A 26263-nucleotide genomic window follows, 5' to 3' on the forward strand; every position below is an offset into this window, starting at 1 on the left:
CGTTGTTCTTGTTTTGTCATTTCCGTGGCATCAGGCTCTTCGTGACATCATCTGGGTTTTTCTTGGCAAAGATACTGGAGCTGTTTGTCATTTCCTTCTCCAGCTCATTTGACAGATGAGGAAATTGAGGCAAATAGGATTAGATGAGTTGCCCAGGGTCACACAGCTAGCAAAGTGTCTGAGGCTGGATTTGAACTCACGAAGATGAGTCTTCCTGACTCCAAAACCTCAACTTTCAAGGTTAACAAAAATCTGGCCATACTGCTCACCTGGTATGATGAGGGTTAATTAACATTTAAATGATAATTTCTTTTTGTGATTATGTTAACTCATGCCATGCTACCCAGAAAAAGATGCCCATGACCTTAGCTAAAGGGGGAGAGAACCTGGGCAATCTTAGCTCATGTGCCTTATAACCTCTATGGGACTCCTTGCCCCCAAATGCTTCATGTATAGCCTTTTTTCCATTGAGTTCCAAGTCAAGAGCCAGCCATCAGAGCTGTGAGACTCAATGTGTTTCTGTTTTCTTTCCTAGGAGAGTCTTATAGCTCCTGCCTTGCCAAAAGCTTGATGCTGGTCTTCTTCCTCACAGTGGTCTTCTTTTTCAGCGGACCATGGGGCAGAAACTATAAGTTTTGGAACTTATTGGACTTCTAACTTCTGGGAATCTTCAGAGAGCAGCATCAGCCCTGTGGTCAGGACTTAGGGCGGCAATGGGAAACTTCATCAAATGATACTTCCTATTTATTTCTGTAAAAAGGTGTATTTCAGTGATCAGAAAATGTGTTTCTAAATGTCACTTTGTCAAAAACTGGCCACTAGTCAGCTGATTTTTTTTCAGCTGAAGAAACTCTTGGAGACTCTTCAAAGAGGGGGGCTGTCTTCTAGAGGGGGCTTGATCTGTCCCTCTGGAGGACCCACTCACATCAGGAAAATCATAGATCCTTGAGGGGTCAAGATCAGTATGGAATTATCATAGTGCTTTCACTGGTGGAAACTTTAGCATCCTCGAAGTGACTTACCCAAGGCCACACAGCTGGTCATTAGCACAGTGTTAGGGGTAAAACTTATGGTTGGACTGAATATATTTTTAGTTGGTCAAGAAGGATTTAAATTCTAAATCCCAATGAAATACTCAAGTCAGAATGGAATTTCATGGTGGTTTATTTACACAGAGTGAAGATATTAAGGAAGAAAGAGAGAAAGGGAGAGAGATACCAGGCAGGAGTTCAGAAACAGGGGTGGGGGGGGGGGAGGCAGAGGATTAAATCTAGCAAGGCTTCTAGCCATTAGACCTCCTCCAAGATGAGGGGCCTCCTCAGAGGCTTGTGCCTCCAGAAAAGCCAAGGAAAGGGAAGTAAGCCTTGCACTCACCAAGTCTAAGGGAAGCAGCCTGAGGTCTCACATTGGAGCTCCTCCACAATCAAGCTCCATTGCCCAGTCTGTCTCACAGGAAGTGCCGTGAAATATAAAGGCAGTACTTTACATCACTTCCTGTGTCTCACATGTACCATTGGTGGCTTAAACTTGGCCTTGGATGGCCCAGTGGGTCCATCAGTTGTCTCTGATTTGTCAGTTGCTAGCACATGTAGGTCATAGACCTTTTTCCCCTACACTTAATCCTTATGTGGGGGAGGGGGGTGTATGCATTCCTAGTTGCTAAAATTCTAAAGACTAAGCTGGGTGGAGTTAATCTAAAATTCACAGCATTTGAGACTAGAACCCCTATGATTATATAATAAAATGTAAAAAAGTGTCAGTTTTTAAATAGTTAAATATTTTTTATAAACTGTAAACTTATACTCATGACCAGTCTCCTTAGAGAAGCTCTTATTTTAAGTTGGGAATAACTGATTTTTTTTTATTAAATACCTTTTGATTTAAATCACTTTATTAGGCCTTTGGTTTGAATAGATTTTGTATACTCTGAATAAATTTTTTTAAAAGAAATTATCCTTTTCTGCTTATTTTATGTCCTGTTTATCTTGCAGAAATGTCTCATATTTATTCAGTTTTAAGGTTTCTGGGATTTTTTTTTGTGTTGATCTTGTGAGGCCGGCAGTACCAATTTTATGTTATATTGAATTCCACGTTATTTTGTGATGTCATGTCATATCATATTATGTTATAGGTCAGAGGTCAAGTACCTTTCCTGTTATCACAAGGCTAGTGCTTTTTGCAGGATTGGATCCCAGGTCTCCTAGCTCCAAATGTCACTATACTATAAGCCCATACTATGTCTCTTGGTGATCTCTATGTGGGTTATCCCCAGATGCATATATCTACCCAGGTCTCCCCCTAAGCTGCAGTCTGAAATTGTCAATGATTTGTTTAATATTTTAAAGTGGGTGCATCTCCACCTCCAAACCACTTCATACCCAAATTTTCCCCATTATTTTGGTTGAAGGAATCCCACGCCGCCCCCCCCCCCCCCATGTCTGTAACCTTGGCTTTCCCCTTGATTTCTGGCTCTCCCTTACCTGACTGCTCTGTTGCCAAATCTTGCCTTTTCTGTTTCTACAACATCTCTACCTAATATCTTCTCTTCATTCGCATGGCCTTCCCAGGTTAGGCCCTCATCACCCCTCTCTCTCGCTCATGTGGACTGTTGTGGCAGCCTTTGCCTGGTGTCTCCCCACTCCTGGCCATCCTTCCCCTGCCCTTGGCTGCCTGGCCTAAGCACATCACTGCCTTACTAAACTCCAGCCCCTAAGTTAAAATAGAAACTCAGCCTTTAAAGCCCTTCACACCTGGTCCCAACCCATTTCCCCAGCTCTGTTGTCCATTACTCTCCTGTTTTTACTGAAGTCAAGCTAAACTGGCTTTCTTTCGGTCCCTCACGGCTTCTTCCCCAAGCCTGGAATGTGCTCCCCCATCCTCATTTCTGCCTCAGGGCATCCCTTTCATCCTTTAAGAGGCAGCTCAAGCAGCATTTTTGATCCTGATTCTCTCACTATTCATCTATCCTCTCTAGCTACCTTGTATTTATCCACCTCGTGTTTATTTCCATTCATTCTCTTTATTTTTATTAGTCCTTGTTGTCTCCATTGGACTTTCAGCTCTTGGGCAATAGGGATGGTTTCCTTCTTTGTACTGCTGGCCCCAGCATCTAGCCCTGGGCCTGGCACATGCTAGATGCTTAATAAGTGGGCGTTCCTTGAAGTAATCATCTCTAATGTACCACGTATCTCTTGCCTTGCAAAATGAGGGGCACATTAGACTGAACTCACAGGCAGGCAAAGTAGCCTTGCTGAAGCAGCTAGGTAGGCCCTCTGAGGAGAGACCTGAGGCAGCATCATATCACGCCCTCTCCCAACACCTCAAAGCATCACCATCTCCTCTTAGACTCTGATGGACATAGCCCAGGACCCTGAACCCAAAGCTTAGGGAAAAAAGCGCTTCTAAGTCCCAGCTCCCTGTCATCATCCTGGAGAGTACACAGTAGGTGCTTCCAGTAGGTGCACACACAGTAAATGCTATGTAAATGCACTCTGGCAAATGATAAGTCTTCTGGAAGCTCTCTTTCCTATTTATCCTTCCTTCCTTCCTTCCTTCCTTCCTTCCTTCCTTCCTTCCTTCCTTCCTTCCTTCCTTCCTTCCTTCCTTCCTTCCTTCCTTCCTTCCTTCCTTCCTTCCTTCCTTCCTTCCTTCCTTCCTTCCTTCCTTCCTTCCTTCCTTCCTTCCTTCCTTCCTTCCTTCCTTTCCTCCTTCCTTCTTTCCCTCCTTTCCTCCTTCCTTCTTTCCCTCCTTTCTTCCCTCCTTCCCTCTTTTCCTCCCTCCCTCCCTCCTTCCACAGGCTTGGATTTGCTTTACTTTGTATCCCCAGTGCTCACCCCAGTACCTGGCACATAGAAGGCAATAAATGCTTGTTGGCTACCCAACATTATCCATTCTAATCACAGATAAATTTATAGGCAGATCATTTGAAAATCATTGCTTTCAAGTTTGTCTTCTCCAACAATGTGAACTCTTGTTATATCCTAAAAGGGATGGTAGGGCTAGGCAGGCCCCTGGGGCTCTTTTGTAGCATGGATGAATTAGAGGTCAGAGTCTGGTAGGCAATGGGGATAAGGGTATATGTGCTAGTGTATTCGAATGTTAAATATGAATTCCATAGAGGGTTCTTTAAAAAATAACTGCTAAAGGTAGCTAAGTGGCTCATTGGATAGAGTGTCAGTCCTGGAGATGGGAGGTCCTGGGTTCAAAAGTAGCTTCAGATACTTCCTAGCTGTGTGTCCCTGGGCAAGTCACTTAACCCCTATTGCCTAGCCTTTACCATTCTTTTGACTCTAAGACAAAAGGAGTTAAAAAGAAAGAAAGAAAGAAAGAAAAATAATTGTCCTGTTTCATTCATTGGTTTGGAGAATGGAGAGAAATTGGTTCTTGTATATGAAATTAGCCATAGAAAACACTTGTCATAGAAATCGATCATACAATGTTATCATATGGTGGAGATTACTTTTGAATTCAGCATAGAGGGCCAATAAGAATAAGGTTTATCAAATGTCTAATGCTCCTTGGGCAGTCTGTGCCCTTACTTCTGTCTGTAGAGACCACCAACACTTTTATTATTTCTGGGAAAGTCATAGGACCATAGAAGTTAAATCTGCAAAGAATCATAGAAACTAGTTCCCAGCCCTATTATCGCCCCCTCCCACCCTTAAAAATGAATAGCACTTTCTTTCCTTTTTAAAACCCTTATCCTCCATCTTAGGATAGATACTAAATATCAGTTCCAAGGCAGAAGAGTGGTAAGAGCTAGGCAATTGTTACTCAGTCACACAGCTAGGAAGTGTCTGAAGCAAGATCCTCCCAGTCTCCAGCCCTGACATTATCCATTGTGCCACCTAGGTGCCCCCACTTTTATTTTCAAATATACTCCCTTCCTCTTGATCCTTACAGATTTTTTGTAACAACAACAACAACAACAAAATCACAAAAAAAGAACCCAAACCAAAAGCAAAAGTAACACAACTGCATATAACAGTACATGCAATGTTTCACACTCATAACCCTAGGCAAAGAAAGGACAGCCCGTTCAGATCATTCCTGGAAAGGTTCCATCAACCACCACAATTGGCACTCCTCTCTCACCTCCACTTTCCCATATTCTATTAGAATGTAAGTTCATTGAGGGCAGGAACCATCCTAGTTCTTGGCCAGTGCCTGTAACATACTAAGTGCCTAATAAATAATTTTCATTCTTCTGTTGTTCCTTTGTTAGCTCTTTTGAAGCTTTTGGTCCTTTTAATTATCCAATTTAGCTTCATTTTTTGGTGCTTCCCATTTACATTGTTGTGGTCCTTGGCTTTATTGTTTTCTTCCTACTTCTCTCTGCCAAATACAAATTCTGAATTAAATGAATTCATTTTCATCATTTCTAAACACAAAGTATCTAATTACCTTCACGTATGAAAATTCATTTGGTCATTCTACTTGATTTCACTTTATTCAGCTTCTTTTTATTTATTTTTATTTATTTTACTTTTTTCATTCATTCATTCATTTATTTATCACTTATTTATTTATTTATTTATTTATTTACTTTTGTTCTTTGCCATCTCCCAAATCCTGGCGGTGAAAAGGTTTTCGTGTGCGTGGGATCTTCTTGCCTTTGACTTCCGTGGGGATATCTGGGTCAGATCTAACATTTTTAGTCGCTTTCTTACCACAATTCCACATTCCTTCCTAGAATGGTTTGGGCCAATTCACAGCTCCAGCACGAATATTCCTGTCTTTTTGTTAGCCATTTGCAGCAATACTTTCATTTCCTACCGAGACGGAAACCGAGGCCCAGGGAAGGGAAGTTCCTTCGGTCTAGGACGTGAAGGTAGAATTAGCAGAGTAGGGATTCGGAGTCCTCTCTCGTCCCCTACTTCCCCCACTTCATGCCACAGCTCCGACCCATCCTGACTGACACATACCAATTTTCACTTGGATTAATTAGCGAATAAATTCGTGGGTAACAGAATGAGTTAGTAGAACATGTGACGAAGTTCACTTAGTTTTTTCTACTTTCCAAAGAAAACTTTCACCCCTGGCGTTGGGACCAGAGCTTTAGCGCTCCCCGCTCTGAGTCCCAGGTCTTCCCCAAACTTTTTTTTTCTGGCTTCCTGAAAGGGACCACGGATCCGAGAGCAAGGACAGAAAACTCCCGCTGACAAATGCTGAAGAGGCTTCACTAAAACATTTATGGCCCGTACGGGGATCGAACCCGCGACCTTGGCGTTATTAGCACCACGCTCTAACCAACTGAGCTAACCGGCCCTGAGGGACTCGCTTCGCAAAAGTCCTTTTGAGCTGTGCATCCTCGGTAATATGCGGGCGGGGCCGAGCCCGCAGCCCATTGGGCGCCACGGCTCGGGGGCTGGGCCGGGCTGGGGGCCCAAGCTGGGCAGGGCTGGATCCGTCCCCGGCAATCAGATCCCGCCCTCTGAGGGAGGGGGGCCAGTCTTTCCCCTGCCCTCGGTTGCACGCTCCGCGCCGCTCCCTGGTTTCTCCTTTCTTTTCTGTGATGACTTGGGTGTGTATTTAAAAAAACAAACAAACAAACAAGCAAAAAAAAAAACAAACAGAAAACCCAGCCCAAAGAACTTTAGAAGTTTATTTTCAACTTGGCCAGCAGAACGTCTGTCCTGTGAAGGCCTTTCCTGCCTTTGCAATACAAGCCGCGTACAGTTAAAGTGCTTAATACGGGCTTGTCCAATTACATCGCCAGCCAGGTGGCGCGGTGGACAGAACGCGGAAGCTGCAGTTAGTAGGACTCACCTTCCCGAGTTCAAATATATCCTCAGACACTGAATAGCTGTGGGACCCTCGGCTAGTCGCTTAGCCCGGCTTCCCTCATCTACTCAGTGTGTGAAATGAACCGGAGAAGGAAATGGCAAATCACTCCAGTGTATCGGCCGATAGGTCACCCACTGACCAACAACCAATGGAATGTGTTCCACTCTCTTGTAGCATCTCGAAGTAGTTGCGTAATAAATGCTCGATGAATGAATGTACCTTTCCCTTGAGAGAACGCAAGCTCTTTTTGAGGGCAGGACCCTTAAAAAAAGACATTCTCAATACCTGGCATAGGGTATGGCATACAGTGGACGCTTCATAAATTCTCGATGCTGGGATGCTATTTTCTCCCAGAAGAATGTAAGTCTCCCTAAGCCGGATTCCTTTCTGAGTCAGTCACCTATTTAGCCTCCTACGCGTGCTTCTTGCCTGGAACCTGGGCCCCGCGGGTTTCCTTCCTCCAAGTGGAATGGAAGCTCCCAGAGGGGAGGCACAGTGTCTGCGTGGCTGGCCCTACTCCTTCCTCTGGCCCTCTAACATCTATTGGGCTGCCACAGCTCTGGTGGCATCGGATTTGCAAATCCAATTAACCCTTCCTTCTGGAATGGAGTCTGGGTACCCTTTAGATGGGATGCTCCCTGAGGGAGGCATTTATTACCAACATCTATTGGGCACCTGCATCTCGCGTGTTACCGGGTTAGTAAATCTAGTAAATTAATCTGGGTCCCGCTTAGAGGGGACGTTCCCTGAGGGCAGGCACAGTTTTATTTTTGTTTCGCTTCTCCCGCGCACAAGTAGACGCTTAATAAGTCTACGCTGCCTTGGGCTCAAACCCAGCAAGCCGACGAAGCAAGTAGCTCTTTGGCAATATCATTTGATCGAAGGTGAAAAAAAGCTGGTGCCTATGACCTTGGGTGGGGCCCTCGGAGCCCGGAACCTTGGCCTTAAAACCTTTGGCAGAGACCAGCAGGCCGCCCTCGCAGATTCCTTTTACATAGCGAAGGCTGGAAGGTCCAGATTCCCAGAAAGGGGGCGTGACCCGAAGCAGACACAGGACCCGGAGACCACGCCCACTTTCCCTTCCCCTCCCTGGGTCTCCCCTCCTTTTTGGGGCGTGGCCTCCGCGGACCGGCTCTTTCTCAGGGTTTGCTGCCTCCTGGCCCTCCTCCCACTCTCCCGGCCCCGCCCTGTTGTAGGGAAGGGGCGGGCGCTCCAACTCCGGGCACGACGTAAGTTGTCCAGGCCTCCCACCCCTTCCCTGGAACCGGAACCGGAACCGGCGGTAGCCGCGAGAGGCGGGGCTAGGCTGGCTACTGAGGGGGCGGTGGTAGTGGCGGTGGCGGCAGTGACTGCGGTGGCGGCGGCGATTGCGGCCGCAGCGACTGCGGCAGTAGCGGCAGCAGCAGCGGAGTCTGAGGCGAACGGACGAGCGGCTGCGGCTGCGGCTGCGGAGGAGACGTAGAGAGAGCCGCAGGCGGGCGGGCCTATGGTGTGGGGCCACTGCGGGAAGGCCGCTGCGGGAGGAGCGCCGGGCTGAGAGCGAGCGCTGCCGGACCAGGAGTCTCGGGGCCTCGGCCGGACCATGGGCTCCCTGTTCCGCAGCGAGGCGATGTGCCTGGCGCAGCTATTCCTGCAGTCCGGCACCGCCTATGAGTGTCTCAGCGTCCTCGGAGAGAAGGGCCTGGCCCAGTTTCGAGATGTGAGTACCGGTGTGGGGGTGTGTGTGGGGGCGGGGCACAGGGTCCTTCTGCCGCGCGCCCCGCCCGCGGCCTTGGTTTACTCTTTTGTGAAAGGACCGAGCTGGGCTACAACCTCGGCCGCGGGCCCTTGACCCTCTGGGTCCGCTTTGTAAAATGAAGGGATTGGACTAGGACTGGGCCTGCGGTCCTTCTGGCCCTTGGTATCCTCTTCTGCAAAGTGAGGGGAGTTGGGAGCAGCGAGATGCCAGGCCTAGAGACGGTCAGACTCTTCCTAGCTGTGTGACTGGGCAAGTCACTGAACACTGAAGCTCCCCCCCACCCCCCCAATCGCTTAACTTTTACTGCTCTTCTGCCATGGAATCAATATACATAGTTTTGATTCTAAGATGGAAAGTTAGGGTTTTAAAAAAGAAAAGAAGATTAGGCTAGATCGGTGTGTATGATCATGCCACCCAGCTGGGGGCCTCAGTTTCCTCTTTTGTGAAGTGAGGGGGCCATTTTAGACCAGTGCTCATGAGACCGTGCCCTCCCTGGGCCTCTGCTGTCCTTTGTAAAGTAAGGTCTGGAGAGCAGCTGAAGTCCCTTCCTGCTCCACATCCTGTGCCTCCTGGACCAGCCACTGGGCTTGTTCTTGGGCAGCTTTGCTGTTAGGAAGTCCCTCTGACCTCCAGTCTGAGCTTCTGCTGCCAGGGCCAGGCAGAACGAGCCAATCCTTGTATTTCTAAACAGCTCAAAGGGCTGTTGGCTTTCACACTGCCAGAATAGTTTTAAAGAACTGCCCTCCCCTGGATCTTCTCCTCTTGCCTGTTCCTATCCTGCCCCTCAGCTCAGGATAGGCATCTAGAGGGGGAAGATTGGGGTACCATCAGAGCCTTAGAGTGGGTCCTAGGCCCTCCTCCCCCAAAATCTTCAGTTAGCAGCTGGAGGTTTGGATTCATCCTTGTGGAGCACCAGAGAGTATGTGTGTGTGCTGCCTCAGTGTGGAACAGAGATTGGATTTGTAGTCCCTGAGAGGGGAGAAACTGGAAATGGACCACTTGAGTTTTGATGTCAGAGAAAACCTGCTAATTAGAGCTGTCCAAAACTGGAAAGGACTGTCTCATTAGGGAGTGAGTGCCCTCAATCCAGCCAACATTTATTAAGCACCTACTGTGTGCCAGGGTCCTAGGTACAGTTAATAAAAGGATCTACTGTGGAAAGGATTCTTGTGCAGCTGTGGGTGGGGCTAGATCATCTTTGGGTCTTCTTATTCTGGGATTCGGTGTGACTAAATGGCTGGGCCCCCATCCTGTCCCCAGGGATAATTCAGTAGCCCCCACTTTGGGAATGCCCAATTCAACTGGAAGGACATTTGGAGAGTGGTTGGTATAGCCTTCTCATTTGACAGATAAGAGTCCATTGGTCAGGAGAGCTCAGATACTTGCAAATCCTTTACCTCACTTCACCTTTGTGAAGGGAAGGTTGCCTTTTATCATTCTTTCCATTTTACAGGTAACATAACAGGAATGAAAAAAATTGAAGGGGCTTTGAATTAGAGAAGGAAGTAAATTTAGAAGGTGTTTATAGACACTTTTACGCACAGCAAACCCAAGAGCTAGCATATTAGTATTCTTGTTTTACAAGTCGGGAAATTGATGCTCAGAGGTGAAGTGCCAAAACATAGGTTCCCGAGATTTAGTTGGGTAAGTTCATTGGACTCTGAGGTGCTCCTGAAGGCTTCCTAGCTGCCAAGTGTTGATGTCTAGTGCCCTCTCTATGAGTTTGGTGTCTTATGGACCCATCTAATTAGTCATGCTTTCCTTGTCCTTAGGCCTCTTTTGGTACATTGTGGTTCCAGGGTGGGTGCCCATGTTTCCTTCTGCCCAGAGTCTGGTGCTCTTTCCACTGAACCTGTGTTTTTCACTCAGCAGATAGTTATGAGTATCTTCTATGTTCAAGGCACACTAGATGTTTAGTAATCTGTCAGAATTCTCCAAGTCTCAGGGTATTTCTTCATCTGTAATAACAGCTGTAGAAAAAGCCCAATAGCTCTGTGATAGAAATAGTTGACCTCATTTTTCGAGAGAGGAAAGTGGCCCTCAGGATGAAGGATGGCTATTTAACAGTTGATAAAAGTTACTTTTCTCTGAGCCTCAGCTGCCTTGTCAAGGCCACATAGCGAATAAGTGGCAGAACCAAGCCTGGAACACAAACTTTGCCACTATTTTCATTTTATCTCCTAGCTCTAAGATGAGCAGACCTCTTAAGACCTCTTCCAACTTTGATAGTTAGGGACCATTTTAGACATGTGTTATCAGTCAACCACTTTGACCTTAGAGAAAAATAGATGTTTTTGTAGGACTGTGTTCTGGTGAACCTACCAGGATGAATAGCTTGAGGATTGTACTCAAGTAATTGAATGAATTGATCAGAGATATGAAGTTTTATAATATTGTGAATTTAAATGTTGGAGAATGTTTTAGTCTAGTTGATGCTGAATTGCTCATTCTGATATTAGCTGATGGTTTAATTTAGTTGCTGCTTATTTCTACTCACTATTTCTTAGTAATAAAATGACACTTACTGTTGAATGTTTTTGAATTTTATAAATATCTATAGAATTTATTCATCAAAAGATTGTTCCTGCTTACTCCAATTCTGGCAGTAATATGATATAGCTTTTGAAAAAGCTTTGAGAGACAGCTGGGTGGCTCAGTGGATTGAGAGTCTGACCCAGGGATGGGAGGTCCTGGGTTCAAATTTGACCTCAGACACTTCCTAGCTGTGTGACCCTGGGCAAGTCACTTGACCCACATTGTCTAGTCCTTACCACTCTTCTGCCTTAAAACCAATACACAACATTGATCCTAAGACGGAAGGAAAGTGTTAAAAAAAAAAAGAAAAAGCTTTGAGAGCCAAACCCAAGATTATATAATTTGGGTCATAGATCATTTCTGTCTGTGAACTTAAAGGCTAAATGGAAATTGATAAATGTTGGAAAAAGGCCTATTTTTTTAAAAGTGTTTTCTCAAAAACAAACATAACATCAATATTAGAATAGTTGTGGTTAGTGATAAGAATATTAGCTCATAGTTCTTTCTGTACAAAGCTCCTTCTAAAGTCTGTTTGCTTTTTATGCAAGATATTAGATTTCAAGAATTAAAATTCCTTTATGATGCTCATGACCTCTGAGATCCCTTCCAGCCTTAGATCTGTGATCCTGTGACTTGAGTGTGTTTTAATATTTTTAACAATTATTCCTTTTTATGACTTTCCATAAAATATGAACAATGCTTTCTTGTTCAAGATATGATTTAAAGATATATAGTAATGTCTCAGTGAAGAGCAGTATTCTGGGCAGCCAATATTGACTTGAATATTGAATATTGAATAAATTATCTTAGGTATCTAGAGATTTGAAGTAGTTGTCTCAATATGTATAGTATAGTATAGTATTAAAACATAAGTGTGAAGCTGGGAATCACAGTAGAAGTGAAATTGGAAGTTACTTTTAAAATGGAAAAAGCACAGGACCTTGAAGCTAGATAGTTTTCTGTTTGGACTTTGGTTTCTTGAGTGAAGCATTTTCTTTATTGCTCTAAGACTGCAGCTCTATTGGGGCATGTCATCATTAAGTTTGAGGGCAGGGTGATTGATCGAATGGGAAGAGCACTGAAGCCTTTCAAGTACTGAATCCAAACTGTAATTATGGTGGGATCCTGGGAACAATACTTTAGGATCATATGATCTTAGACTTGTCCACTCTGTTCATTTTAGAGAGGCAGCTATGTGTTGCAGTGGATAATAGAGCTGAACCTGTAGGGGGTTCAAACCCAACTCAGACATTTACTAGCTGGGTAAACCCTGGGCAAAGTCACTTAACCTTCTGCCTGCCTTTGTTTCCTCCTCTACAAATAGGCTTAATAATAGTCTCTACCTCCCAGCTTGTTATGATGATCAAATATTTGTAAAGTATTTTGCAAACCTGCTATATAAATAATGCTAGCTATTGTTACTATAATTATTAATGTTAACAGTCTAGATGTGTCTCAAGAGAGGGATTAGTAATTTGTGCCTACATTCCAGCATCCTCGTTTGTAAAATGGAGATAAAAATAATAGGTGACTACCTGGTATATTAGGTAGAGGACTGACTGCTAGTTCTGTCAGGTATTATCAGTGTGACCTTAGGTGAGTCACTAATGTCCTCAGGGTTAGGGTTTGACTTTGATCCTCCAATACTGAGAAAATCACTATCCCCCAAATGTTTTTAGTTCTATTAAGTTTTCCAAGCATTTAGCATGATCTCTTTTCAATCGATTCTTACAATGACTCGATGAGGCAGGCTCTTTGCATATTATCATCTCCATCTTATCGATGATAAACTGAGACTTGGAGAAGTTATAATTATCCATAAAACTGTGGAATGTGGGGTGGGGCTTAGTAGTCAGGTTTCTCTGAACTTCAAGACCACTATTCATTTCACTGCTAACTATGACTATTACCTTTCACATTTCCTTTTTTAAAAAATTAAATAGATTTTTTGTTCAATTAACAGGCACTTATTTTGTTCTTCCCATTCCCTCCTGATTGGTGGGGACAGGGAACCTCATAATAAATATGCACAGGCAAGCTAAACAAATTCCCACATTGGCCATGGCTAAACATTTTTGACCCTTTTATTACCAGATGGTTGTAAGGAATTTTTTCATATACCCTAAAATACTGCATTAATGTGAGTGACTGCACTGGGTAGATGGGAATCCATAGATTTGGAGGTGTCCCTCTGTCACCTTTCACTTTAGACAGTGAATAGTTATTGAGTGTTTTAATGACATTTTTTTCCTCCTTCCCCAGCTCAACCAAAATGTAAGCGCCTTCCAGAGAAAATTTGTTGGGGAGGTGAAGAGATGTGAGGAGTTAGAACGGATACTGGGTAAGTAATTCATTTGACTTTAGAAATTTATGAAGGTAGAGGTGAGAGAGAGACTGAAGGAATGGTACATTGGGGAGCCCAATGTAATGGACATTTTTTTAAAACAAATTAAAAATATCATAATCATCTTGATATTGTTGAGAGGGTTCTGGACAGGGATAAGTACTCATCCCCTTTGCTTCCTTGTCCAGAGAAATTCCCAGAAGTTTTGCTGGAAGCAACTCCTTAGCCATAGAGCTAAAGACCCCACAGTAACAACTTATACTTTTTCTTGACACAGTTGACAAATCTCAGCAATCACCCAGAACAGGCCTCTCCCCCAAATATCCCCCCCCCCCCCAAAAAAAAAGTTAAGTCAAACCACTTAAAAGAGTTGTTGCAAATGGCAGCATATATCTCTCCCACTTTTGGTGTTTAGGATCTGCTAATAGAAACTGGGACATGTGTTTTAACTGTAATATTTTGGTTACCAACATTGTCCGTCATATTAGATGGGTATGGTGGTGAATTCTATTGGAATGTGGGAGATGTAGATAAGCAGAAAAGTTTAGCTTCTGCTGTGCCAGGAGCTAAGCAGATAAGATGCACGGGATTCAGTGTGGCTTACCCTCTTGAAACTTAATCTAGTAGAGGGCTGTGATAGACACCCAAGAGAAATCTGATGCAGGGCAGTGTGATATCCCATGAGACATGTATAACAAAGCAGTTTGTCTGAGGTGGGAGAAGTCACTGATCATGGGGGGAGATAGGGAACCTTCCATGATATTTAACTTGAACCAGGTTCTGAGTGCATGCTGATATCTCATTTAAATGATTGTTTTCTGAATTTGAAAAATGAACCAAACTACCTGACAGTACCTGAGAGATATTTATCTTGGGGATTTAGACTTTTTTGGCTCAGTGAAGAAGACTTGGTGTGTAAAACTGTTCTGATTGGCTATTTAAATATGTATGCATTATATTTCGTGAATTTAAATATATTGAACTTGTCTGATACCATTTCTTTGACTCTCCCAGCATATTTAGTGCAAGAAATTAAAAGAGCTGATATTCCCCTTCCTGATGGAGATACCAGTCCTCCTGCCCCACCTTTTAAACAAGTTTTGGAAATGCAGGTAATGTTTTCTTTTTTTTTTAAGTTATATTTTATTTGATCATTTCCAAGCATTATTCATTAAAGACATAGATCATTTTCTTTTCCTCCCCCCTACCCCCCCCCCCGTAGCCGACGACGCAAATCCACTGGGCATTACATGTTTTCTTGATTTGAACCCATTGCCATGTTGATAATATTTGCATTAGAGTGTTCATTTAGAGTCTCTCCCAGGTAATGTTTTCTAAACGAGACTATTGAATGAATTTTAAGTTTATGCTTTTTTTCTTCTGTTTTTCATATTCCATAATGAATAAGAAAACTGCATTCCAGTCAATTTATACTCATTTGCATGCGTTTATTTATTTATTATAATTTTCCATCATTTATTTATTTATTTATTTGTTTTTTGTGTTATGTTGTTAATTATTTTTATTTTATATTTATTTTATTATTAATAAATATCAATATATTAATATTATACACTTCTACATAACATATAAAAATAAATAAATAATATTTATTATTATTTAGTACTTTAACCAAGATAAATATTAATTATGAGCCAGTTTTCCTTTTTCTACCAAGCATACTTTAACTGCTTTTTCCACTCACCATCTGGTGTATACTCAAGTAGTGCCCACAGATTTTAATATTGACATAATCCAAAGATAATTAGGCCCTTGCATACATTCTAAAGTTCATCTTTGATCATCCATAGCATTCCTCCATTACAATAGGGAACTGAAGTAGACCAATCAGTGAAACCATAAGCATTTATTAAGCACTTACTATGTGTCAGGAAAGGTGCTGTATAATTGAAAATCTGTTACCCTAAAAAAGAATTACATTTCCCAGGAGCAGAGATTTTAAGGGAGGAGAAAAATCATTATCTACCTTTGGGGAACTTGGAGGAAACATGGACAAAAATAGGTTCATCCATTATAAAGACTAAGTAGATCACAGGCAACCTCAGAGGTGAGGCACAAACAGTTGGAGGGCCTGGTAAAGATCTCTTGCAGAGAAAGTTTGCATTTTAAGCTGACTTGGAGCCAGGGAGCTTAAGAGATGGGGAGGAAGAAGAGCATCTTCTAAGCATGGGTACTAGGTAACCCCTAGGGTCTAACTCTTTGGTGTTCTTCTTTTCTTAAGTGGTTTGGAAATCAGAGTTGTTTTCTAGAGCCCAGGATGAGGATAATATATGATTGTAAATTGGAATTCAAGAGAATTTACTCTCCTTCAGTTCAAGTTAGGCTGCCTAGAGGATTCACTTGGGAGGAAGAGTGATGTGGTTCTTTTGCCAGTATTCATCATCACATTGTTGGCTGCTTTGTTTGCTCTCTTATCACTTTAGAATTCGTTAGATGGGAGGAAGTAGATTTCAGTTTTTTAATCTATTTTGAAAACGATTACAATATTGTAATTTGAACCCTTTCCAGGATCACTCTTATTTTATTATGGCTCCAGAGAGTTATTAGAGCCCCTACAGTATGAGTGGATAAGGATGGAAAGAACCTGAACCTGGCCTGATTTGAGGCCAAACACTTGCCTCTTATACTAACTGCCTGTTTGACCAAGGGCAAATTGGCCAGTCACTTCCTCTCCCAGTATATCAGTTTCCATATCTTTCAAATGAGAGAGTGGAACTGGTTGGCTTTAGAGCTTCTTTATAGCTCTAGATTTGTGGTCCTGTGACTTATGGATTATCTAATTATGTGACAGAGTATCTTTTTTTATTTTATTTTTTAGAATTTTAATAACTTTCCATACAAATTTCCTGAAGTTATATGATCCAAATTATCTCCCTCTCTTTTTCCTTCCTTCCTCCTGAAGCTGGCAAGCAATTCATTGTGATAGAGTGTCTTGACAAAAGTTATGGATAGGTTGACTGTGGTCTAAGTGATAATAGAATACTGATTACCATTTATAGAGACATACTTGGAATGGTCATGTCTATAAGAATTTGAGATACATTCAGGAATTTGTTTTGCAGGATTCTTCCAGTATTTAAAGATTAAACATTTTCAAAGGATTTTCACTATGTTTTTGATTATTGACAGAAATAAGATTGTTTTTTAGAATTTTTAGTCTCCTTAATGAAGTTTAGAGTGGATTCAAAAGTATAGAAATGGAGCAGCAAGGTAATATAGTGGACAGAAAGGATCAAATCTGGAGCTGAGAAGACCTGCATGCAGATCTTACCTCCTATGCTTCCTACCTGTGTGACCCTGGGCAAATCACTTAACCCTGATTGCCTAGCCATTGGTAGTTAAGAATTTTCTAAGGAAGAAAAATTTTCACAACTGGTTTCAAACAAAAATAGACAAATAAAAATATTTGCTGACATTTTAGGTAAGGTAAGGATTTTATGTTTAAAAAAGTATAGAGGGGGCAGCTGGGTAGCTCAGTGGATTGATAGCCAGGCCTAGAGATGGGAGGTCCTAGGTTCAAATCTGGCCTCAGACACTTCCCAGCTGTGTGTCCCTGGGCAAGTCATTTAACCCCCATTACCTAGCCCTTACCACTCTTCTGCCTTGGAACCAATACACAGTATTGATCCTAAGATGGAAGGTAAGGATTAAAAAAAAAAGTGTAGAAACATTGTTGAGCTATATAGGTTGAGAAATAGAAATATTATGGATTTAGTTTTTTTCTGTGTTAGAAATAAGAGGAAAAGTGAAAGTTGAAAGAGGAAGGGAGGCTGTTTTAGGTAAAAAAAACCACATAAATAATTAGAGAACTCAAGATTAGGACAGTTAGTCATTCTGGTATTCAGAATATTAAAGAATAGCTGTCAGGGGGCAGCTGGGTAGCTGAGTGGATTGAGAACCAGACCTAGAGACGGGAGGTCCTAAGTTCAAATCTAGTCTCAGACACTTCCCAGCTGTGTGACCCTGGGCAAGTCACTTGACCCCCATTGCCTAGCCCTTACCACTCTTCTGCCTTGGAACCAATACACAGTATTGATTCCAAGATGGAAGGTAAGGGTTTAAAAAAAAAATAATAGCTGTCAGTTGGCTTGAATTGACTTCATGGGAGTAAAAAGTAGTTTCAATAAAGAGAATAGAGTGTGGAGATTGTTCTGGAAGGACTAGCACCTCTAATGTGAGGTTTTCAGGGCTGCTCATCCATCTTTTGGGTCTACCTTCACCCAGCTTTTGCCCATGGCTCCAAAAAGCATGTACAGTGGCCACACTTTGGTAAAAGTGGCTCAGTAGATGTGCTACATCAGATTGAAGATGACTGATAGGCCTCAGATCTGTTGGTGACTTAGGGGTAAGTCTGCCCCAAGTATGTGAGGACTTACCCCAGCAGAATGGGCAGAGAAGAACAGTTTTTCTAGTGGCCATGAAAATGGCTGAAGCAGGTGCCACAGAGCTCTTAGAGCTTGGTCAGACATTGAACACATCAGGATCATCCTGAGCCATTTTGAGTCACTCTGACTTTTGTCACTGGACTTCTATGACTTTGCAAAAGAAAAATAGACTGATGATTTTGTGCAACTCTGCTTCACTTAAATCCAATTCATGTACAAGTCAAGATATATGTGTCATTGGTCCTCTTCCGAAAAGGAAGGCCAAACAATGAATAGGAAATAAGTATTGACTTTTTATTAAGCACTTACTATATACCAGGCATTGTGCTAAGCACTGAGTGGAGGAGAGTAAAGTATAAGAAGTCTGGAAAGGTAGGAATGGGCCAGGCTTAGTCAGACTAGGGTGGGATGGGGTGACGTTCCTGTGCCATTAAAAAAAATAAAAATAATCTAATTTTTGCCTTTGTTTTTAGGAACAGTTACAGAAGCTGGAGGTTGAGTTGAGAGAAGTCACCAAAAACAAAGAAAAACTGAGGAAGAACTTGCTTGAGCTGATTGAGTATACACACATGTTAAGAGTGACCAAAACCTTTGTTAAAAGGAACATAGAGGTACTGAATTCACTTCGTTTCAATAAGTATTTATTAAGTGCCTGTGATGGGCCAGTTGCTGGGATTTCAAAGACAAAGAATGAAGCAGTTCCTGCTGCCCTCTGGGAGCTTATATTCAGTTACCAGACATAGGTTGTACAGAATGTAGCAGTTGTCTTTTAGAAGACAAATTCCCAATAGGCAAATTGTTAACATTTTTTCATGGGATGGGTAGTTCCTAGCTAAGATAGTTTTTGAGATCTAAATGAATATTTAAATTGAAATTTGAAATTTTTTTTCTGTTGGGATTTGTTCAGTTTTCCAACATATATTTCTAACATAGTAGATATAAAGGAGGAAAGTAATATCATTCAAAGAAATCTATTTCTAGATATTAGAAAAAGTGTTAGGTGGTAGATAAGCTTTTCTTCTCAACATTTCTAAGGTGAATACCACACTGAGTCCCCTTTCATACCAAAACATTTCTCTTATTCATATTCATAATACTTATTACATGTCCTTTGCAGCAAATGCAAAGATCTTAATTAATTAAGGGATTCCCATATTCTAGGACAATTTAGTTTTTATTGAAAAATAGTGTGTTCTTTTTCATTAAAAATGAATCTAGCATAGGTTGTTCAGACAAGTTGAAATCTTTTTTATTACAGTTGACCTGATGGAATTGACAAGAGGTTGAATAATGTTGGCTTAGTTGTACTTCAAAATTGGGTTGTGACATTTGTAACTGTGCCTAAAATGTCTATGAAGCCTTAAAAGCTTGTTTGATGGCCCAGCAGGCAGTTTTCATGATGAGGCAATGGAGTAGTAATGGATAGGATGCTGAGCTTGGAGCCCAGAGGCCTCAGATAGGCACTGGCCTTTGTGCACAAATGCTCCAAGTTTCAGTTCCCTCATCTGTAAAATGGTGATGATAATAATAATACCTGTAGTACCCACTTCATAGGGTTGTTGCGAAGCCTAGATGATCTAATGTAAGTGTGATTTTTTTGCAGTCCTTAAAAGTGCAGCTATAGTAATCCTGAGTAGGGTTGTTGCGAAGCCTAGATGATCTAATGTAAGTGTGATTTTTTTGCAGTCCTTAAAAGTGCAGCTATAGTAATCCTGAGTTCAAGTCCCGTCTGGGCCTTACTGGCTGTGTGAATATGGGAAAATTTCATCACCTTTTAAGGGTCAGTCAACAATTATTTTAATTGCCTGCTATGCAGGTGCTGGAAATACAGAGAAAAAGATGAACAGGTTCCTGCCCTTGAGGAGCTTACTTTCTATCAGAGGAAATAACATTTGCTCATGTAAATATGTACACAATATATAGAGTATACGTGAAAGGTAGTTTTGGGGAGAAAGGGCAGTTCTATAAGACTATAGTGAGCAAATGTGTTGCTGACCTGCATCAGTAGAAGGAAGTTTTTATATTAGGAGTTCGTCATACCAATGAAATGAAATCTGTTGTCCTTACCCCTTCATAATTATTACTAATCAAAGTCTTCACTAAAATGTCAGTAGATTGGTATTTGTATTTTTCTGTTTGTAGTTTGAACCCAGTTATGAAGAATTTCCTTCTTTAGAAAAAGATTCTTTGTTGGACTACAACTGTATGCAGAGGCTGGGTGCAAAATTGGGGTAGGTAGCACTTGGGATCAAGTTTCTTGTATAGGTAAGATGGGTACCATATACTGTTAAACTTCGTGTAGAGGCTAATCTTAATTAAGTGAATTGGTTGCATTTAAGAAAACTTGATCGTATTTTATGTAATTGCATTTCAAGTCTGGAATTGAGTAACCTATGTTGTTTTTTATCATTTAGTAAATGAAATCAGAAGGTATCAATTTCCTTACATATTTACATGTGGACTCTTTAGCTTTATATAATAGAGTCCAACGTTTTTGTACTCTGGAAATTTTTTCTCTTTGTGCAGTTGCTGAAAATTTTTGTCTTTTTCACAGTTTTAACATATAGTTACTTTCCAACATTCTCTTATTTTTAAATGTATTTTTTATGTCTAGATCATTGATCTATATGGAATTTATTTTGGTGTGTATTACAAGCTGCAGCTCTAAACTATTTTTAGTCATACTGCCATTCAATTTTTCCACCATTATATATTGGATAATATATTCCTTTCTTGATCTTGGATTCATTAAATACTAGTTTCTGGATGATAGAATTTGTTCCCCTGACTTTTTTCCTACTTTTTATTTAATAAGTTTTGATGATTGTAGTATAATTTGAATCTAAGAATACAAATGCCCCTTTACTCCCCACCCCCCATAATTTGACCTGCAAATCTTATAATCCTTGTTCTTTCTTGTAAAAACTTTTTTTGGTCACTTTCATATTTTGTGAAATATCTCATGAGTATTTTATTTGATATTATCTTTATACATTAATTTTGGGTAGTATTGCCATCTTTCTTATATTGCTTTGTTTTAGCCATAAATAATATATATATTCATGATATCTCTCAATTATTTAATTCTTCCTTTATGTTGTTTTATGGTTGTCTTTACTTATAGATCTTGCATATGTCTTGATAGGCTAATACACAAGTATTTGATTCATTTTGTTATTAACATGAATGAAGTTTCTCTTATTTTATTTTGGCTCACTGTCTATTATTCAGTTGTTAGAATTAGCCATGGTATTGTAGAAAGAGCCTTGAGCTTATCATCAGAAGGCCTTGGGTCAAACCCTGACTCAAATAATCTAACATGTAAATTTTGTGGCTTTGGGGAGATCAGGTTGTCTTTTCAAGCCTCAGTTTCCTCACCTATAATATATAGAAAAAAATACATGCCCTTCCTATTTCACAAGGACTGCTATGAAGAAAGTTCTTTGCAAACTATAAATACTTTAAATCAGGACTCTGTGGTTCATCTTTGTCTTTTCACTCCACCAACACAAATCATAACCCTTTTATAACTTAGTAACTAGTTTTTGACAACTACCGTGGCTAAAATATTCATTACTTTTTGGCCCATATGGTAGTATCCCATATGGTTTCTCTGAATTTAGCTAGACTGGTCCTTGGAAGAAAGTTATTATGGTCTGTTACCAGACCTGCTTGACTGCTAGGTCTTGACCAAGACAAAGTTCTGAGGTAGAATGTTAGTAGAGGGGGAACCTTAGTTCTCTTGAAAAAATGAGCCTATATGATTGACTCTGTGCTAGTAAAATGGGCCCTGCACTCCTTCCAGCAGTGCTCCATGAACAAACATACAGCACTCAACAAGAACCCAAGTTCTCTTCTGTAGTTCAAGGACCTTATCATTAATTATTCATTATCCATTAGATAATGCCTTCTAATTTCAGCTGGTAAGTAATTTTAACTGTTCACTTAAGTAATTATTTTATATTGTTTCCTAGATTTGTATCTGGTTTAATTCACCAAGCAAAAGTTGAAGCATTTGAAAAAATGTTGTGGAGGGTCTGTAAAGGGTATACTATTGTGACCCATGCAGAGTTGGATGAGTGCCTTGAAGATCCTGAGACAGTGAGTGAATATTGTAGCTGTTGTTTCTCATGTTTCATGCCATATTTTTCAGATGTTAAGTGGATTTACATCTAGATTCTTTAGTTGTACATAATTGAGTCCATCTTTTTTGCCTTCTATAATTTCTTCTAATTCTTACTAAGAATTTTTGTCTTCTCCACTATTGTAACAGATCATAGTCTAATATTTTCTTATTTTTAAATGTCTTTTTTATGTTTAGATCATTGATCTAGGTGCAGTTTTTTTGGTGTATGGACAAGCTGTCCCTTTTTTCTAGCTGTACTGCTGTCCAGTTTTCCCACCATTATTTTTTGAATAACAGCTTCCTTTCCTGATATTTCTTAAGATGAAAATTACTTGAGCTTTATATAAAAGGAGGATTTGCTTCTATTTGCTGGACCGTTATCTCTCTCTATCCTTTATTGGTTCATTGCTCTCCTTTTACTTTCTAAGTTGCAACTTGAATACATAAGAAGGGTTCTGGGGATCTATTTAGTCCAACCTTCTTATGTGATTATGATTTTTAAAACTGTATCTTTTATTCAGAACTCAAACACCAAAAAATAGCATTTTTATACACAACAGAGCATTAAGAAGTTTTCATATGAAAACATGAGTTTACATTTCATATTGCTTGCTTTTTAAAGAAGAGTATATAATTCCATGTGCTACTTTCAAAACTTCCCTGTTTCCTTTTGTTCTCCATGTTTCGAGGACACTTTTTTTGTTATCATTATTGCTAATCCCAACTCCCTCTACCTCTAATTTAAAACTTAGAGAAAGGAAAAGAAAAAAAATCCTTGTTACAAATAAACTTAGTTAAACAAAATAAGTACATAGTCAAATTAATAAGCATATATTTAGTGCCCACTCTGCCAGGTGCTGTGCTGAGTGCTGGATACAAAGAAAGGCAAAAAATAGGCTTTGCTGGCAACGAGTTGACAGTCTAATGGGGAGACAGTATTCAAACAACTATACACAAGTGAGATGTATACAGAATAAACTGGAGATAATCAACAGAAAATGAAGAAGGTAATGCAAACCACTCTAATATCTTTGCCCAAAACACCCCAATTGGGGTTATGAAAATTTGGGCATGATTGAAATGACTGAACAAAAAAATCAACAGAGAGGAGGCATTAACATTAAAGAAAATTGGGAAAGACTTCTTTTAGTAGGTAGGATATTTAGGACTTAAGGAAACTAGGAAATTCAAGAGAAAGATGTGAAGAGGGAGAAAATTCTAGGCATGAGTATAGCCAGTGAAAATGCTTTAGGGGCAGGAGAAAGAATTGGAGGAATAACAAGGAGACCCTTATGACAGGATCCACAGAGGGAGTGGAAGGAAGTAAGATGTAAGAAGACTAGAAGGTAGCAAGGGGCTAGTTTATGGAGAGCTTTAGAAGCCATTTGTGAGATACAGTGGCCATGCATGGTTCTTTTTGCAACTTGAGTCCATCAGTTCACAGTCAGAAGATGGATAATGTATTTCATCATCCGTCCTCTAGAGATATGATTGGCCATTGCATTGATCCTGAATAACAAATTAAAAGGTAAAAAAAGAAAAGAACTAGGATCTTAGAGGATGTCCTTCAGTTGGAGAATGGCTTATTCTAATAGATTGAGGCAATTTTCATTCATGGTTTCTTAAAATAGAGTGTCCAGGTTTTTCTTTTTATCCTGCACTTTAGGAAATCCAGTGATATAGCTACATGATCTGTTTTCCAGGGCAGCTATTTTTGGTATTATATATTTTAGATTTTCTTCTATTTTTAAAAATCTTTTGATTTTGTTCTAATATTGTCTGTGGAGTCATTGATTTCTATTTGGTCTATTTCCATTTTCAGGGAGTCTGTTACTTGGCTAAGGTTTACTATTTTCTTTCTAAGCTATCATCCTTCTAATTCTTTTCTCCAGAACTTTTATTTCATTTACTGTCTCTTATTTCATCTAGTCATTCAAGTAGTCTTTGTAATAAATTATTTTTTTCCTCTGAATTTTTGCCTGTAATTACAGAATTACTCATTCTTTCTTTTGGAAGAGCCTCTAGATTCTACAGTAATTTTTTACACTGGTGGATCTTCTCTGTGATTTACTCATCTTTCTATCTATAGTTACTTAACTGGGGCTCTGTGTCAGGGCTAGTCTCCATCCCCTGCTTTACTTTTTGGGTGGAATGGTGAGCCTGCTTGATTTCTGTTGGAATTAACAACATAGACCTCTCCCTCTCAGGATTTAGTCTTTCTTTCCTTTCTGTACCCCTGATCTTTGAAGTTCAGCTCACTCGATCTTCAGAGTCTTTATGGTATCTTAAGACAGAATGCTAGTCATCTTGGGATTCCTGTTTTGGTGGCTTCCTGGACCCTGTGGGAGATCTCTTTAGGAAATGATGAGATCACAAAAGCAAATTTCTTTTTTTATTATCTGGTGTTAAACACAAACAATATTCCATAAGAAACCTCACATTAAGTGCAAATAGCTAAAGGCAGGGCGAAACTCTTAGATTTCTTTTGTTGGTCAATAGTCTCTTTAAAAAAAAAACATCCATCCCCTCTCCAGTCCTCCCCATTACACGTAATAACAATTTTTACATGTGTTTTTCCAAAAATTTGGGATCCAAATTCTGTCCTTCCTTTCCCTCCCTGCTTCCTGAAATGATATGTGTGGTTCTGCAAAACATACTTCCATATTGGACATGTTGTGAAAGAAGACTCATAGAAGACAAAAACACCACCACCAAAAATCACACACACAAATGAAAAAGTTTGTTTTGATCTGTATTTAGACTCCATTAGTTCTTTCTCTGCTTGGAGAACATTTTTCATCATAAGCCTCAAAGGCCTTTTAAAAAAAATTAATCAATTAATTTAGAATATTTTTTTAATTTGAAAAATTTTATTTAATTAATTGACTTAGAATAATTTTCCATGGTTACATGATTCATGTTCTTTCCCTCCCCTGTAGCCGACATGCAATTCCACTGGGTTTTACGTGTGTCATTGATCAAGAACTATTTCCATATTATTGATATTTGCACTAGAGTGATTGTTTAGAGTCTACATCCCCGATCATATCCTCATTGAACCATGTGATCAATCATGTTTTTTTCCTCTGCATTTCTGCTCTCACAGTTCTTTCTCATAAGTCCATCAGAATTGTCCTGGATCATTGCATTACTGCTAGTAGAGAAGTCCATTATGTTCGATTGTGCCACAGTGTATCAGTCGCTGCTCCTTTTGCTCTGCATAAATTCCCTGAGGTCTTTCCCGTTCACATGGAATTCCTTCAGTTCATTATTCCTTTCAGCATAATAATATTCCATCACCAACAAACTCCACAATTTATTCAGCCATTCCCCAATCGATTGTAATAATTAAAATAAATATTTCTACCCAGATATATATATTTTATAAAGTTTATTGGAAGGGTAGACAGTGTTCCTATAAGTAACCTGACGGTGGTGCCTAGCCTGCCAGTCTCTTCCTTCATTCCCCCTCACCTGCCTGTTCTGTCTCTTCTTCTTGTGGTTCTACTGATTCCTCTGAGGTTCTACCAATTCTCCCCCAAACCTTAACTTTTATTGACGTACAGACCGTACCCCAACGAAATCCTGGTGCACTGTGGTATGTCAGGAATGTTTAATAGACAGGTAAAGTTACTCAGGAGGGGGAGGGGATGAGCTTCCTTGACACACGATGGACAATCCCTCATTTTCCAACTTTTTGCCATCACAAAGAGCACAGCTATGAATATTTTTGTACCTGTATTTTTCCTATTATCTCTTTGGGGTACAAATCCAGCAGTGGTATGGCTGGATCAAAAGGCTCAAAGGCCTTTTCTTCCAAAACCTTTATTTCTGACTATAGCTATAAGAATGATGAACTGTTTGAACTGAGAAACTTTTAGAAATTATAGTAAAAATAGAAATAATTATTACCTTTCTCTTTTTAGGGAGATGTCACAAAATGGTATGTGTTTTTAATATCCTTTTGGGGTGAACAGATTGGCCAAAAAGTTAAGAAGATATGTGATTGGTAAGAAAATCTTTTTTTTTACATTGCTTATTATTTTACATTTAGTAACATTTGCTAATTCTTTATAGTGTTCTCTTTATTTAAAGAAATGTACTGGATCCCTGTATAGAACTAGTCATCACAATTTTGCTACATGATGTTTTTCAAAATTTTGACATAAAACAAATTCTTCAGTATAGTAAGACCCCATTTTACATGGCTGATATGTGTAAATTGAAGATCATGCATGATGGTGAATCCCATTATTTAATAAACATTTCTTATGCCTAGGAACTTTATGACTTTTCTTAGGTTTATCAGAGTTGCTGGCATCGCCACA

At 40.3% G+C, this 26263-nt stretch overlaps 2 protein-coding genes and 1 non-coding gene across 6 annotated transcripts in view; 2 read left to right on the plus strand and 1 right to left on the minus strand.

Annotated features, from left to right (window-relative positions):
• TCTN2 (tectonic family member 2) overlaps positions 1–1950 on the plus strand; it is a 45010-nt gene extending 43060 nt beyond the window's left edge. For all 4 annotated transcript variants that reach the window (XM_056821883.1, XM_056821885.1, XM_056821886.1 and 1 more), the window contains one exon: positions 536–1950. In XM_056821883.1, coding sequence (XP_056677861.1) covers positions 536–657 — 122 coding nt within the window. In that variant the 3' untranslated portion in view covers positions 658–1950. The remainder of the gene's footprint in view (positions 1–535) is intronic.
• Positions 1951–6193: 4243 nt separating this feature from the next.
• Positions 6194–6267, minus strand: TRNAI-AAU (transfer RNA isoleucine (anticodon AAU)). The gene has a single exon. It is a non-coding gene; the product is annotated as a tRNA-Ile (tRNA).
• A 1784-nt stretch (positions 6268–8051) lies between these two features.
• ATP6V0A2 (ATPase H+ transporting V0 subunit a2) overlaps positions 8052–26263 on the plus strand; it is a 41349-nt gene continuing 23137 nt past the window's right edge. The window contains exons 1-7 of the mRNA XM_056821890.1: positions 8052–8485; positions 13322–13400; positions 14418–14515; positions 18283–18420; positions 19952–20040; positions 21784–21910; positions 25862–25944. Coding sequence (XP_056677868.1) covers positions 8369–8485; positions 13322–13400; positions 14418–14515; positions 18283–18420; positions 19952–20040; positions 21784–21910; positions 25862–25944 — 731 coding nt within the window. The 5' untranslated portion in view covers positions 8052–8368. The remainder of the gene's footprint in view (positions 8486–13321; positions 13401–14417; positions 14516–18282; positions 18421–19951; positions 20041–21783; positions 21911–25861; positions 25945–26263) is intronic.

Source organism: Monodelphis domestica, chromosome 3 (assembly GCF_027887165.1).
Source record: "Monodelphis domestica isolate mMonDom1 chromosome 3, mMonDom1.pri, whole genome shotgun sequence".
In the NCBI taxonomy this organism is placed as follows: domain Eukaryota; kingdom Metazoa; phylum Chordata; class Mammalia; order Didelphimorphia; family Didelphidae; genus Monodelphis; species Monodelphis domestica.